Source organism: Haplochromis burtoni, unplaced genomic scaffold, assembly GCF_018398535.1.
Source record: "Haplochromis burtoni strain Fernald_Lab_line unplaced genomic scaffold, NCSU_Asbu1 Contig_42, whole genome shotgun sequence".
Taxonomy (NCBI): domain Eukaryota; kingdom Metazoa; phylum Chordata; class Actinopteri; order Cichliformes; family Cichlidae; genus Haplochromis; species Haplochromis burtoni.
The window spans coordinates 1,202,145-1,218,852 of record NW_024582403.1 but is presented as its reverse complement, the minus strand read 5'-3'; the positions used below and the strand labels follow the sequence as shown (position 1 = coordinate 1,218,852).

The 16,708-nt window shown below is 38.5% G+C and overlaps 2 protein-coding genes across 6 annotated transcripts; both read right to left on the bottom strand.

The window, feature by feature from the left end:
- Positions 1 to 463: 463 nt before the first annotated feature.
- hsh2d (hematopoietic SH2 domain containing) lies at positions 464 to 7,740 on the bottom strand. Of its 5 annotated transcripts, none has more exons than XM_014333131.2 (9): positions 7,162 to 7,740; positions 5,771 to 5,838; positions 5,558 to 5,644; positions 4,936 to 5,064; positions 3,111 to 3,200; positions 2,839 to 3,004; positions 2,397 to 2,657; positions 1,378 to 1,945; positions 464 to 1,059 (listed from the first exon to the last, which is right to left on the bottom strand). In XM_014333131.2, exons 1-8 carry the CDS (start codon positions 7,303 to 7,305, stop codon positions 1,481 to 1,483), a joined length of 1,410 nt encoding a protein of 469 aa, XP_014188617.1. In that variant the 5' UTR covers positions 7,306 to 7,740; the 3' UTR covers positions 464 to 1,059; positions 1,378 to 1,480. The 5 variants fall into 5 exon arrangements, with proteins under 5 accessions (XP_014188617.1, XP_014188621.1, XP_014188623.2 ...); XM_014333135.2 differs by having other exon boundaries at positions 4,936 to 5,126; positions 7,162 to 7,295; XM_014333137.2 differs by having other exon boundaries at positions 5,558 to 5,838.
- A 1,868-nt stretch (positions 7,741 to 9,608) lies between these two features.
- LOC102300374 (ras-related protein Rab-8A) lies at positions 9,609 to 16,640 on the bottom strand. The gene is made up of 8 exons (XM_005920781.3): positions 16,223 to 16,640; positions 15,671 to 15,731; positions 14,756 to 14,816; positions 13,926 to 14,003; positions 13,002 to 13,091; positions 12,835 to 12,900; positions 10,874 to 10,924; positions 9,609 to 10,740 (listed from the first exon to the last, which is right to left on the bottom strand). The coding sequence occupies exons 1-8, from the start codon at positions 16,344 to 16,346 to the stop codon at positions 10,651 to 10,653; spliced, it is 621 nt and encodes a 206-aa protein (XP_005920843.1). The 5' UTR covers positions 16,347 to 16,640; the 3' UTR covers positions 9,609 to 10,650.
- Between the last annotated feature and the right edge of the window lie 68 nt (positions 16,641 to 16,708).

The window sequence follows — 16,708 nt, the reverse complement described above, 5'->3', positions numbered from 1 at the left end:
AGGTCAGTTTCTTAATCTTAATTATGCAAATTCTCATGACCATTGAGCAACAATCACTGACCAAAACCCACGGATTGAGCATGCATCAAGAAATAAAGAATGAACATTAGAAGTGCTTTTTTCTAGCTCTGTATTCTTTTAGCTATCTAGCTATAATTTTATTTGCCATAAAATCAAAATAATGTTTTTAAGAGCGCACTGCTGTATGTTTCCACCTGTAAAAAATGTACCAGTTTGGGTGTTCTCTCTCTCTTTCATCATCTCTATCACACTTCTGATCAGAGATCTGCATGTGATGCAGCAGCATGCCACCTTTACTCAAAGCAGCTGTTATTTCTTATTTGCATATGGTACGCAAAAATTCCCCTGAGCATGTTTAGACTTTAATATCCTACCAAATAAGTGTATGGAAAACTTTAACCTCAATTTGAAAGCATGTATACAAAGATGGCAGGAGATTGGCTTCAGGTAGACATCTATGTAACAAATTTATTGCATTATTCATTTTAATGTGACACCTTTTGTCTGAATAGAGTTTTGATGTATGGAACATTTTAAAAAAATAATAATATATAATTTGGCACTAAATACATTTGCATGAAGGAGGCAGTTTAATCTATCCTATAATTTTATGCACAATAAATATTCCTTGCGACCTAAATGTTAAAGGAATAGGAATATTATGAGGCTGTGGCAGCTGTTGGCTTAGCTTAGCTTAGCATAAAGACAGAAAACAGGATGAGGCATCTATCCCGCCTCTGTTATCTTATACAACAGGGAAAAAAAGAAAACACACAGAACGATTTAATTAGTAAACTTTAAAGAAACCGATAGGCACATTTTGTGTCTAGTCTAGCTGTTTCACTGTGTTTCAGTGTCTGCATTAGCCAGTTGTAGACACATCCTAAGAATGAAAGACTGGTGCAATGCTTTGACATTAAGCCTCTCTTTAGGTGAACAAAGGTCATAAAGATAAAGGATCATAAAGGTTGGACGAATGCAGTATTTTTCCAGCATGGAGCCTACCACTTCCTCTCCTTTGCCCAGATGAGGATACATGTACACCATAGGTGTCAAACTCTGGCCCGCGGGCCAAATTTGGCCCGCAGCCTAATTACATTTGGCCCGCAAAGCCATACCAAATTACTATTAGAGCTGGCCTACTGGTATTATACAGCTAATATATATATTGTTTAGTATTAAGCTTTGCTTGTTCCACATCCAGTTTTTCAGCAAAACGTGTTTGAGTCCATAAGAAAAGATTCATTCTTATATCTGGAGGAATAAATATATTTCAATAAATATTAACGTTAGCCCGCGACTTTGTTCCAGTTTTGAATTTTGGCCCACTGTGTATTTGAGTTTGACACCCCTGATGTACACATTAACCTCTTCCTTGACTTGACACACTTGTTTATTATAGTTTCAGGTGATCACTGTGACCTGTCCATATTCACTACATTTTATGCACTCTATTTTCTCATGTGGGTCCGTAGCCTGGAGCAAAAGGTGGAGGTGGCATATATTCTAAGGGTAACATGTCATCAGTCAGCTTCACAGGAGTGCAGCTGGAGGAAAGTGGTGGATCACAAAAGGTCAGATCCCTCGTGATCTCCTGGTACTCGTGCTCATCATTTTCACCCCTGTCAGTGTTAATCTCTTCGTATGAATTATCCTGCAACGGGCCCCTCTTCTTTTGGAATTTCTTCTTGAAGTTCTTTAGGTTGGTGACGACGGACGGCTTTACTTCTTGATTCCTCACTTGCTGGTTGTTGGTAGTGGGCGGTTGTTCGGAGCCTGCAAACGTGGGCAGATTCTCAGGAGCAGAGACTGTTCTGACAGCCTGATTCTGCTTCAGAGCCATGCAGTCTCGAGAAGGGACTTCGGGAGGCTGGTTGGATGGAGGATTATCACCTGTATATTTCTTCCTGGGTGTTGGGACAGGCTGCAGATGAACATAAAGACAAACTTAAGTTATTTTTTTTTTTATTTTTAGATCTCTTTACTTCTTATTTTGAAAGTTAATGAAAACCTCATCTCAAATGTGCATCACCACAAATCCATCAACACGCAGGGTTACATTTACTTCTAATTTGTCAAAAATCTAGACTTCTCAGTCACTCACAGCAAGTAGCTCATTGATAACATGTTTTCAGGACCTGTCTTCAGTTTTGAGAAAATATTCATGCTACTATTTCAGTTTAAATCAAACCTGATCATCATAAGCAAATATCCTTTTACATGAAGATTTAGAGCCATACTTATTCTTTAGATTTGTATAAAAGGATGCTAACTGCAAAGAAAAGCTTTTTAGATGAAAATCTTTTAACCTTAACTTTATCAGACAATGTATGGAGATCTTTAGCTTGAACAACAGTTTTCAAGGCCATTTTTACCAGTGCTGGTGGTGGAGAGGTATTGTGTTGAAACTCATCTTCCAAAGAAGGGTAGAGTCTATTTGTTTGGCTTTTTGGAGGCAAAATTGGTGAGTTTCCCAAATAATTTGGGCGGTGAGGAAGGGCAGGTGGGATATCCTCTCTTGACCCTGGTGGATTTATGCTGGGAACCTGGAAGTTGTTTGGTGGCAAACTGGCCCTAGAGTCTGGACCTCTTGAGCAAAACAGTAGTTCTGCATAGTCAGTCTTGTCATTAGAAGCCTGAAAAGATGTAGAAAAGTTACAGCACAGATGTTTTATTGTAGTTTACACAATTAATCTTACTTAGCTTAGCTTGATTAGCTTATGCTGAGCTTATATAATGTACTAAAAAGTAAACCTGTAGTTTACAATAACATTAAAAAAAAGCATGAATGCAGTTGAGACAAGCACATTTTCTCACCTGTCCACAAGGAACAGTCAGCACTTGAGTGAAAGGCATGATGGGAGTTCTACGATGAAAGTCCACCAGGTCATGCAGAAACCGGTGATACCTGTTTTCCCCCACTATGATGTAAGAGCCATGTTCCAGTGCATCAATCATAAAGTGTCTGCAGCGGTCCTCGGCACTGATTGGTCAGTACATTAGAGTGAACAGAGTGGAGTGTCAGGGTCACTGAGTGTGTGAGCACATTACTTTAAAAATAAGGTTTCCGTCATGCTGAAAATACTCACCGATACGAGAGAGTGTAGCCGATCCTGCTCTCACTGACTCTGATGAGGAAGTAACCCGGCGGCTTAGCCATTAGCAGTTCCTCTGCTGTCCTACACAAAGGACCACAAACAAAGGCCTCTTTCATGCATGCACTTCAATCTTTACATTTTATGGTTTGGGGTTATTTATAAACCGTAGCTGTCACTAAAATGTGGGCATATTCTACAAATAGTTTTTGCATATCATATGACATCATATGACATAGTGAAAGAGTTCATACCTACAGCCAATTTAGAATCACCAGCTAGTCTAACATGCATGTCTTTGAACTGCTGAAGGAAGCCAGAGTACCCGGACAGAACCAGCACAGTCAAAGGAAGAACATGCAGACCAGCTGGTGGAGTCAAACCTGTGACTGTCTTCCTGTGCAACAGTGCTAACTGCTCTGTCACCATAATTAAAGATACTAAACTATCAAAAGTATACCAGTCCTTTTTCCAGCTATATTTAATAACTGATCTACAGCTTTAAAACATGGTAATTGTGCAATACATCCCATATAATCATCTCTCATAGTGCAATTGTACAGCACAGGTTTGGTCTCATATTAAATGAAGTAAGCTACTTTCAGCTGTTCCCTTATTCACAAGACGTCAGGACGTCAGGTATCTTTGTTTAACGCTGTATCCCTAAAGGGATTTGAGTCTCCTTCCAGTATGGAACCATCTTTCACATGCTAGCTGAGTGCATCAACCATTACTCTATGGAATTACTGTGTAGTGACCAAAGTAAACCGGCAGAGTGAAAGATTAGTTTCAGTCTCACCGCCTAAAAATAGAGTAAAAAAAACCTATAGGAAAAGTAAATGCAAATCTCTGCTGACACATATTTGTGCCTAGATGTTTAAAGGCTATTAGATGGGCGGTTGAGAGAAAAAGAGTCTAACCCTGTGCTTTCCCAGAAATATCGGAATACCGTGGCATGTGAACGATTTAACAGTTTAATAAACATTAATAAAGAAATGTAGCATTTACAAAATGTTCAGTCAGTTAGACAATCACATCAGGTCATGAAAACTGATATCTTTCAGTCTTAGCTCCTCATATTTTGGACTGTTTGCCTTCCACTGGAGTAGATGGAAGGTAATGATATAGGTATGATATGATATGAGGTGAAGACGTGCGGCCTTCATCAGGGTCATTACAAAATACCAAACAGTGTGTGTTTAAATAAAACAGTATACTGCAGAAAAAAAGTCAAATGAACCAATCACACATTCACTCATATATGTAAAAAAAAAACATCAGTATTAGAAAATCTAATTAAAAACATAAAAACAAAATAGATTCTTATTCATACCTGCATGAAATAAACTCTTTAAACAAAATATCCAGAATGCTTCTGTCTTTTCCCTGATAAAGTTCATATTACCGACTCTTTAATGGTTTCAATGCCTATAAAAAAATAAAGGCAAGCTGCAATGTTTTTCATAAAATGTTTTGCAACAGGACTGGTTAAATTATTCCTCTTTGTACAACTTAAATGTTCATTAATTTTCTCTTTCAGGGATGTTTCTCCTATAGATGTTGCATTACATAGGCACTGTGTCATATAGACCACATTTTTAGTTTTGCAAGTGATGAAGCCTTTAACATTGATGATGTTGCCACTAATGGTTTTACATTTTTATTGTACTAGCAATTTATGCAAGACCCACATTTAGAATGACCTTGTAGTTTATGAGTTATCAGGGTTGTTTCTGGGGTTGAAGGGTCCTGGAAACCTAATGTTCTTCCCTCTTTTATAATGATAATGCGAGCACAATTATATATCTCATAAACTTACTTTCTGGAAATGATCCCATGAAACCACTCCGGGACTACACCGTTCCTGATGACAGACTGGAGCTGAGACTCTGTGAACCAGGTGTAAGGATCACGTTGTCCCTGAAACGTCTGACTTCCCTCCATCCTCCTGCGTAATGGTTCATTTAATCGACAGTTATGGCTAATGGAAAAGTCACTGAGCACAAAGACCTGCAAATGAAGAAGTTAGTATATTTAGTCTGTACATTAACTACGCACCTACAGTACAGACCACATACAGGTATGAAAGCTGGGTGTTAATATGCATTTTAAATATTCATTGTTCCTGTTGCAGGTGAAGTGCTCTGTGATGTCTATCAACAGTTCCTCAGGTGAATTATTATTAGTTCCCGTGCATTTTAACAATCTCAAACATAATGCAGTTTTCCTTTAAAATGGCAAAGAGCTAAAGGATGGAGTCTACTCACTAATACCTTTGTTTACAGCAGTACCTGTTGTAAGACTTTATCAATTATATTTGTGAATTCATCTTAAATTTGCAATATGAACACATAATTCATTACAGAATACTGATTTTGTGAATAAAACTCAATAATGTTGCTTCTGGCGTCAAATACAAACTCATAGGAAAAGTTACTCACCCTGTCTGGCAGCTCCGAGATAGAATGACACGGCTGAGCTCGCGCACCTGAAAAAACCTGTCTGGGGGCGGGGGCGGGGCCAAAACCCTACTCGATCCAAGTAGAATACAGTAAATTTTTAAGTACAGTAGAAAAGTTTTTTTAAGAGACACATAGAAAACACTGAATAACATCACTAAATAAGAAATTAAATTATTCAGATACTCCACATACGTTAAGGCTGAAGTTGCATGTCTTGATTGTATCTGTGGCTGTATGCACACAAGCACACATGCGCAAAGCTGTGGAGAAAATGACCTTCAAGTGATTGTTCTGACTTAACAGATTGGAGATAAAACACAAGTGAAAGGAGAGGCGACAGTCTGAGTGATTTTAAGCAACAACAACAAAAAACCCTCAAAAGACTTTATCAGTACTTTCCAGCTCTCCCACGTTACTCCAGGGCCAGATTTTTACAGAGTGCCGAAAAACAATTTACATCTGGGAAACTTCCTAGACGTCACTGACGACATGCAGTACGTTCGCATCCCACAGCATTTTATGTAACTTATCATTAGTAAAAACACATTTTTTTTATATGCAGTGCATGATATACAGGTGAGCATCTTTTAAAGAAAAATAGATCCTGCTTTCAGGCATAATAGGTGACTTATTGACTGATTTATGATTCAATAAAAAAAAAATTCCTGTAATATCGACATCCGCTTCAGAGAAAATCCACCGCCCACCTGACGATTGTTAAAAAGAAAAAAGTCAGAACAAAGGTCAAAGTCTTTCTGGTGTGAAGCAGAAGTGTTGCGCTCCAGTGCAAATCTTTCTGCAGGGCTCTTCTCCATTTATACACAAAGTGCCCCCACCTACGCACTCCACCTCCTCCACAATTTTATGAAAAATACGTTTTGGTTTTTTTTGGGGTTTTTTTTCAAACCTTGGTGAAGAAAGTTATCAGGGAACCACTAATGCTCATATGTCTTCTCCTCAAGCAAACAGGCCCCTATTGTACACCTTAAAGCTTCCTTAAACTGCCAACTACTGATAGAGAAGAAAATAAACCAGTGCCACATCAGAGAGGAGAACGGGGCAGGGAGAAGTAGCCTCAGTCTAATCATGGTTCCATCAGCTGACTAAAGTGAAAGCTGCAGCTCAGACTGCGGGCATATTCTTTCCCTGTTTGTAAGGCTGAGGAGGAAGTGCACGAGTACAATACGCTTGCTTACAGAGGGTGTGGAATAGATGGCATGCTGACTCCAGAAATCTCCCCATTTGTACAGAAATAATCAAGTCTCTCAAGATCCCCGTGATAATATGAGGCGATAGACTGCTCTGCAGTTTTTCTGCCACTTTGATGCCGTAAGCTACACATTTGCATATTACCATGTGGTAGAGTGGCAGATTCATTTGCAACGCAAAACTCTACATCACGGATGGGAAAACATCAATAAATAGATTTCAGAGAAACTGGATTATAGGAACCAAAATTTTCAATTTGTACTGGTGTCATGGTGCAACCAGTTAACCAATTGATGATATATGATGACATATACAGTGTATATATATTAATTCTGTTTATGGGACTGTGCTCTGGATCTGTTGGAGCCACTTACCCAGTTTGGGGTCAATGCTGAGGTATTTACTTCAGTGTACTCATGGATGTTTGCTGTTTCATCCTGGATGGTGGTTCTGATACTCACTAGTCCTCGGCCGTCCTTCTTAGCAGACAGTCTCAGGGTGCTGGAATTCCATCTCATCCTTTAGCCAGCTGATTATCCGAGTCAGGCATCTGACTGCTCAGGACTTGCTTACTTTCTGCAGGTGTTTGGTGGTTGCGGCTTTCCTAGCAGCCTCTTCGTGATTCCCAGGTACTTGTAGCTGTCCTCGGTGTCGTCGTCTGGTAGTGCAGTCCTCTCAGTTCTAACCATCTTCCCTCTCTTTATTACACTTTTCCAGCCTGAATGACATTGCAATATGTCTCACTTACTCCTGGCATACAGCTTGATGTAGAGGATAACAATTGTGCCATCCTGTAGTCGGTATCCGTAGCAAGTCATGTTAATGATCTAGCCTGGGCGCTTCAGGCCTATGCAGAACAGCAGTGGGGACAGCATCTGTCAGTTTGAACAGGTCATCTTGACCTTGACTACATGCCTAAATGCACTGAGGTGCTGCCATGTGATTGGTTAGATGCATCAACAACCAGCTGAACAGGTGTACCTACACAATTAAAGAAAAACATCAAGAGTACTTGTCCTGCAAATGTTTTGTGTTTTTGCACAGAAAAACATACTGGACACATTTAAGAATCTCATTTTTAATAAATCATCAAAAGTACACATATCTACAAAAAGTGTAGATCAATAAGATTTATGAAACTACAGTACAATCATTGTAGATCTTATTTACAATTGCTGAATTATTTACTTTATTCCACATGAAGCCCATCAGTAATCAGCAAAGAAAGCCAATTGTAGTTCAGGAATGCTTAAGATATGTGAACACAGAACTGTCACATTTGCAAAAGGGAGAGAATTACAGAATAAAGCAACGGCAGACTGTAGCTCACAATGCTGGATTTTCATCAAGCTGTGAACTGATTTTAACTGAGAGTGATTTTAAGAAACAGCCGAAACAAATTTAAACCAGCAAAGCCGACATTTCCTTAAATCCACAGGAAAACCGTTTTGTTACAGGTTTGATTGGATGACTCTTCAGCACCACTTCAAAGGACCAGCTTATCTGGCCTTTGACGTGATTTGCTCAATTTCCTATTTTTTGTCCTCTGATGAGCTCTCGATGTAATTGCATGGAGTGACAGCAGAAAATAATAAAACAAGATCAAGGATCCTCTGCACAATTCTAATCTCAAATAAAGCTCATTAAGTCAACTGTGCAAAGCCTTTTGAGGTTTCCTACGCACCAAGAATGCATAGATTAGATGGTCATAATACTGGACCAAAACAACACAGGAGGAGAGGTGGAAGAAGGTGGTTTCCAAAAGCATCAGAATCTACGCAAATGCATAAACAACAAAAGAAAAAGTTCAATCACTGAGTGGGAATGTTGTGAAAACAAAAAGAAAATCTCTAGATTTCTGGTTTCAGTGCTCAGATGTTTTAAAGAAGCCCAGAGAGGCTCTGTGGAAATCTTGTGCATGCAAATTCTTTGCTTTCAGTTAAGACTTGCAATAAACACAGACAATAAATGTTAAGAAATCTTTTTTTTCCCAAAACAGAAAGAAAAAGGAAGAAAAGTGCATAATCAAGAAGAACATAAAAGGGCACTTTGTCATTTTGGTGCTATGATTTCTTTCACTCCATAAATACTGCTACAGCACAGCACATATCCAAGGCCCAGGAAACAGTTGTGTTTATGTTCCCCCATTGGAACAGACAACCGGAACAAGTACAAATGCATAAAACCACACCATTGCTGTGACTCTTTCTGCTGTGTAGCTGAAGTTGCCTCCAGGTGGTCAGTGTAGGTATTGCTAAAACGGTGTGGAAAGCAACATCAAAAAGGAGCATGTGTGTGCCCTTAAATTACCCCCCCTTCTAAAAACCCAACCCTACTGCAGACATGTGAACACAAGAGAAAAATCAGGGCTCTTTCATACATTACATTGCACATTAAAGAGGACTGGAATGTTTTAGCAGAAGACACGAGAAGAAAGGACACGTAAACCCCACTGTGGATATGATGAGTGACATGTGCTGGCATTACTCTGTAATACGGTGAATCATAATCAATTATATATATATATATATATATATTTACACGATGCATTTACATAGATGTGGACATTAAGGAAAGAGCTAGACCACCCTGTCAGGACAAATATCTAGTATAATATCTTGTGTGTGTGTGGGGGGGGGGGATTGTACGCATCACTTTGGAAGCACAGGTGACAATCGAAATATTATAAAAACACATGTGTAATACACGTATTCTTTAAGTATAATCTGGTCTTTTGTTGGTCATAAGGATCAAATACAGCGCTGCCTAAAGGTTTGTGGTGACTGGGGACCGTCCTTAAGGAAAAGGATATTTGTTTTTAATGTAATAGCGCATTAAAATAATGATAAATGGAATTATTCATCAGGAACCATCACTGAGCTTTAATGGAAGATCAAGCATACATACCCTGTTTTCAGCAACCATCGCCTCTGGCTTCGAATGTTGCATCGTGTCACCTAACGCAAGTTTATCATGTAAGAAGCTGAAGAATGCTGTGCTGACTAAAGAAGCAAACAATGCGGCTAGTTCAGCGTCTGGAGAATCAGCCTTTGTGTGTTGGATTAAAGGCTCAAAACGCACCTGAAAAAGTTATATTCTTGATCAAAGAAATGCAACAGCACTTCCTACTCACTTCAAAACTAGTCTAGACAAATACATTCTTTTAAAAAGCTGCCAGATGAGGAACTGTGAGGCGTTTCTGTGTGTTTCTCAGACTTGTCCTATTGTTGTTCAGCTGGGCACTGGGGTCTCCCACTTCTCTTTCTCCTCTGGTTAGTGCTCTTCTGTGCACAGAGTTTTGGCAATGTTGTACATGCAACGTCCTTAATCTCTAAGAAGAAGAATACTTTTTCTTTTTTTTGTATCCAATCCATATGGTATTTAGCTGTGCACAATCAGCTTTTGAACATGATAAACTCAGGAAATGGCTGCTTAAAAAATTTGCCTCTCTAGTTACGTAGATATTAAAACTCTCTCAAATTTGATGAACGAATCCCTTAATTATTATCCGTCACTGCCGAAAGGTTGGATCTTTCTTAGTATTTAAGGACGTGACCGTTAAGAATCTTTCACTCTTGTGCCTACACTGAAAATATTAATTAATGGGGGGTGGGGGAGAAAAAAGAAATGAGATTAAATATGTAACAGAGCCCACAGCAGTTAGATCCACAGGTATTAAAGGAAGACTGGTAAACCAAGGCGGGGGGGGGTAGACTTTTCCTAATTACATAATGACGGGACAAATCAGAAGGAGGAGGAAGACAAATGAAGAAGGATAAAACAGATCAGCGTGTGCTCTGTCCAGTTATGTCCAGTGGGGGGACACGGTTAAGGCGATGGTGGTTGCCGACGCACTCGTCTTCTCACAGCAGCGTGCAGCGGAAGAAACTGCTCTTCTTGGGTTGTTCTGTAATCTTTACTCCTTGATTGCTGCCCTGTGGGTTGTTTCCCTCCTAAAATGCACAAATGTTAAAGCCCATTAATTAGAAAAACATCCAAGACACCAGAAAACACCATTAACACCATACCTACTGAAACTACTGTGGGTAAGCTACTAATAGAGTTTTCACTTCTCTACTTTCTTACCAGCTTCTTGTCCATTTTTGCCTTAATGTCTCTGGCAAGCGTTAAGAAGGCCTGCAGACCAAAAAAAAAAAAACAGAACATATAAGATCATTACACCGCATCGAAGTAATAATTCAGTACAATTATCACTAAGAAATAAATAATAAACAACAAGACGATGTAATCCCAAACAAGTGTTCCAGCAATTATCACAGGGAATCTAAAGTGTTTGGACAATAACTCGTTTTTTTATTTTGTTTGGCTTTTAACTCAGAGTGGTTTCTTATTATTAGAATAATAAAAACATCAAAAATAATCAATGTTTCATTGGATGTGTTGTTTTGGTGCCTTCTATGGCAAACATGTGCTTTTAAAAAGTGCTCTATTAATAATTCATTTTCCTCTTAGGGTGGTTTGTTTGTGCGGTTTTGAACACGGTGATTAGATTCAGGCACAGCTCAGAACAACCACACCGAGACTCTTTGGAGGAGGTCGTTTGACCCAACTACAACGTGTTGGGTCACGTTGTAGGCTGTGGCTACAATGTAGCTGCCATCACCAGTGTTTGAATGTGTGTGTGAATGGGTGGATGACTGAATGTGTAAAGCGCTTTGGGGTCCTTAGGGACTAGTAAAGCGCTATACAAATACAGGCCATTTACCTTCATCCTGTATTTGTTTTCAAGATTGTTTATTGTCCAGATGTGTCTGTGGCACAAACTGATAATTCTTGTGTATTTTATAGTTCCACATGTGGTTTGGTTGGAGTTTTCTCTATGTGAAAAGAAACCGAATACAAAAAAACAAGGAAAAGTTACGAGTTTACAACAAAGTGCATGTGCATGTGAAAACGCCCCAAGACCAGAGGAAACCCAGTGAGGGCAGTTTGGTGTGCTGCACTCAGACTTCCTTGCCTCTGGCTTTAGGACTTTGGGGGAGACAGGGATATTAATCTGAGCAGTAAGAAGATATGTGGAGGGATTACACTTACTACGATTGAAAATTGGGGAAATCCCAGTTGTGTCAAAGCTCAGAAACATTCCTGCGGCCTGAATACTGAATTACTAGCTGCTGGAATGTGACCATATTACTCGATGAAGAAATTCATTTTTGCTATATCTCTTTGTATCCACTTTGAAGGAGCAAAAGGTTTGGATTCTGTGGCTGCGCATGATTAATGGATTCTGACCACACTGCAGCTGGAAACTTTCTCTAATGTGTTTAAAGACACAGAAACTCTTAACCATGTCATGCCATAATAGCCACATTCATTTCAGATAAAATTATCTCCTTCTTTTTTACATTATTAATTGTAGTTATATTCATGATGTATTTTGGTTTTCATGTAATTGAATGTTGTAACTTTGTGTATTATGAATGTAAGCCCAACAAGGGACAATAGTTAGAAATTAGCAATAGCTATAAACTTATGTGCAGTACATCAGTTTCATGCTTTATATTTGGACTATGTTAAACTGCACTGTCCCTTTTAAACAAAGAATAAAAAGAAAGATTTAAGATCATTATTTGATCATATTAAAAGTTTTGATTTATTGGATCTGTAGTACTTTACCTTTCAAAGTTATATTCATAGTTTGAACTGTTATATTCTACCTATATATTTAGTCACGTCGTTTATGCTTCAAAGAAAAACTTAGCTAAGAGTATCAAAGTCATTTCCCAACCTTTGGGATAAATAAATATTATTAATAATAACAATAATAATAATAATTCTTTTTCTTATAATATTTGGTTTTAGGTATGCTTGTAATATTCTGATCGAGCTGCTTGAACCTGCTTCCTGCTAATATATTGAACCAAGTACAATTGTGTCGTTGTCCGGTGTGGATTTCATCTGAACATCTGAACTGTCGCACATGTGCTGTCCCCTAGTTTTACAGAGTAAAAACATAAATTAAGCTGGCCATCTTCCACAACACCACTTTCAACAACTAGCAAGTAATTACTGAAAACTGAACTCACATTCTCCACGTTGATGTTCGCCTTCGCACTGGTCTCCATAAATTTGATACCGTACTCCAGCGCCAGCTAACAGCAGAAGAAAAGAGTCATTAGTGGGACTATTCAGACACTACTTTTATATTGCAGGGACCCCAAAGTAACATTATCACCGACAAATCAATTCCCACCTTCTCTCCTCTTTCTTTGGACACTTGACGCTTGTCATTAACGTCACACTTATTCCCAAGGACCATCCTTTCCACGTCTGCTGATGCATGCTGTGGAAAAGAAACTCGTGGTGAACAGGTAGGAAAGCTACCTCATATATACTAAGAATATACTGGTGTGTTTTCACCTTGTTCAATGCCACCAGCTCACCAGTAAATAAGAACGTTGTTACTAAAGGTAACTGATGTTGATGTTTATCTGCTGTGTATTTTACACTCATTAAATACTGTGTCGGTTATTTATAAGGCTGACGAAGAAGGCCTCTGGATTTTTTTTATTTATTTATTTATTTTTCCACCAAAAAAAAATCTTTACCATGAATGATTAAAACTTTTGCATGAATCTGTATGTTTACATTTAATGTAGTAACATTAAAATAGTTCTGCTATTACGTTATAATTATAATTTTGCTTCTCTGGTACAACAGAGAGAACGAATAACAAATAACAATGCAAAACATGGGCATAAACATCAGCTATTGTCCAAATTGATATTCTAAGCACAAGAAATTCAGATTTGATACCAATCGTTGAGCCCTAACACAAAAATTATAATTACAACTATTCTGTAAAACCCAAATAGATTAAGCTGCTTAAATAAACGTAGCCCTGCAGGAGGATTTGGACTTTTATTTGTTGACAAAATTACAAGGAAAAGGATGTGCAGAAGGCAAAACAAGAGGGTTCCTGCAAAACAGGGCCTAGCACAATAATTGCTTTATCTTAATTATCTGGGTCTAATAATTTTAATCGTAACAGAAACTGAATCAAAACTACAGCGTTACTCTATAGCACTTTGTAGAAGATCAAAATCAATAATTAACCAAAGAGGAACCAATATGAACAGAAAGAACTAGAAAAGTACAAGTAATGCAAGGTTTTTACCTCTTCTATATTCCGTATCCAGTTCTTGATGTTTTCAAAGGACTTCTCATTGGTAATGTCAAACACTAACATGATGCCCTGCAGAGGTCATAGAGCAGAAGACATAAGGCAAGGCAAGGCAAATTTATTTGTATAGCACAATTCAACAACAAGGTGATTCAAAGTGCTTTACAGAGACATTAGAAACAAAAACAAATAAAAAGTATGATTTAAAATTGATTAAAACAAGCAAACAAACAAACTAACTAAACACACACATTTCACACCTGTTCGCGCGATCTGAACCCTTATCGTAAGGGGAGCTACCAGTCCTTCTGTGGACGAGCTACTTTCTATTTTAAAATAAGAAAACACAGTAACCTAAGATCAGTGCTGTCATCGCATACTTCTTAAATCTATCTGATCCACAGAAAGAGAGCTGAGAATCAACTCTAATGAAAATATGCAGCTCATGTAACCACTGTGAGATAACCACTTGTTATTAATTAGTACTATGTCAATAAAACGAAACTGAGATTAAACATCGTCGACCGGTGATGAATCATGTTGTGTTGGAGCAAAGTAAAAGGACTTTGGTCAAAGGTAAGAAGGTCCAATTAGGTTTACAAATACAAGCATACTAACTGTATGCTTGTAGGAGGGACTAGCAAAAACTGCCAAGGTGCTGTAGTGAGCGCACCTGATTTTTCAGGTGTACATGGCATTAACAACAATGTGGGGTGTGGTTCTAGTAGAGGTTTATGCTGCAGTACATACATCATTTCACCTACTCCATTCCCAGAGATTATCTCAGCTAATGTATCATCTGAAAGGCTAACGATGCAACTTACCATGGCTCCTCTGTAGTAGGCTGTTGTGATAGTCCTGAACCTCTCCTGTCCTGCTGTATCCCTACACAGAAGACACATCTGTTAACTGTCCTCACAGAACACATTAAAGGTATAACAGCTTTTTTAGAGATTATTTTTAAAAGCATACAAAATAGGGAGCAGGACCAAGTTTCCGAGTGTTCCATACAAGTGTTGGTGACTTTCCTCGCTTGACACAATCCTATTCTGGTCAGTTACAGTAGTAGATACTGTCCAGCAGTTATACAATAACTTGTTCAGCTAACACCAACAATGTGAGGTCATTATCGTTTGTGACGCTAGGTACCCAAGCCAAGGCTGTGTGGTATTTTACTTTTGAATTTATCTCAAGTCTTAGGAATAGGGACAAAGAAAATAATTCTAAGAATATCAAGTACTTTTTCTCTTTCTCTAAAATATACAGGATTAGATTTAGGGTAAGACTTAACATTAACCCCAAGAAGGGTTAGACCAATGGTGGCCAGACCAAATGTGGGGAGTACAAAGAGTCTGTTTGTTTGGGAACTTTCCATCTGTAAGTTAATAAATACACACAGAAAATACAGGTATGGCAGTGATCATGTAGATAAGTAAATACAAGTAAATACCTGTTTTTAACGATAACATTGTTATGAAACATTCTTTCTGATTTAAATAATTTAAATAATAAATTTCTAATTTAAATTAGTTTGTGTTGCTGTTAAATTGCATTGCATCATACTGAAATGCTTCTTCATCAGAAATGCTTCTCATTTTAGAACAATTATTCTAAACAGTAAAGAGTGCAGGCATGCTGAATTATGCTGCTGACTTTCAGTTTGAAGGCAGCTTAATATCACTGTCATCCATCACCAAACCCTGTCAGATGAAGACAATTTATGGACTTGTCTATCTTACCATATCTGTAGCTTGATCTTCTTTCCATCTAATTCTATTGTTCTGATTTTGAAGTCAATACCTGAAGAAAATAAAAGTCACATCAATTGTCTTTTAGAAGCACCACAAACTTTGCCTGACCACCCCACAGACAGTAACAATATCTGTTTTTAATGCACGAGATAATTCACACTTTTGTAACGTTGGCAGCATGAGTGCGAAGTACAGGGCAGTCTGTCATAAGGGAAATGACAGTGCCAACTATCACTGTTAGCTTTGAAGCATGCTAGCTCAGTTTACCCCTGTTAAAGTATTTATTACGATAAAAATGTCAGGTGGGGTGCACTCTCATGGAAATCACATATATTTGAGGTTGCCAAATATTCAGGCCGGTTACAACGTCTGTGAGGTTTCTGGAAAGCCCCTCTAACTAGCCGGTTGAAAGCTTCCTGACTAGCCTGTAGTACAATATGAATGCTAGCCAGAAAAGTTAGCAGAATTAGCCTGTCGGGATGGGCTACTCCTATGTCTCTTTTCGTCCAAAACCACACCGATAATTCGGCTTTTACCCACCTATCGTGGAGATAAACGTTGAGTTGAAGGCATCTTCTGAAAATCTGAAAAGCACGCAGGTCTTCCCAACGCCGGAATCGCCGATTAAAAGTAGTTTAAACAAGTAATCGTAAGTCTTCGCCATGTTATTAGTTAGCTTACTACTGCGGATATCCCGCCCGTCGCGTACAGGGAGGCGTCACTTCCTGCGAGTTTCTTTTGGACAAATCAAACGTCACTCCCCACTGTCGTCGTGGCTGCTCTCCCGAGGGGGTTTGCTCGTTTTGATGCCTGTGTCCACCCGGGAGAGTGTTGTTAATTAATCGCTTAACTAACCACTGCTCGTAAGAACACAATACTAAGCCGCTGGTTATGTGCAGTCCAAAGGAAACTGGAAACTGCACACAATTGTTTAACCCTGAGAGTTTCTAAGAGTTTTCTACTGTAGCTTTTAATTTATTGTTGCTTCTTATCTTTTTTTATTTATTTTTTTTTACAACAGGTGTT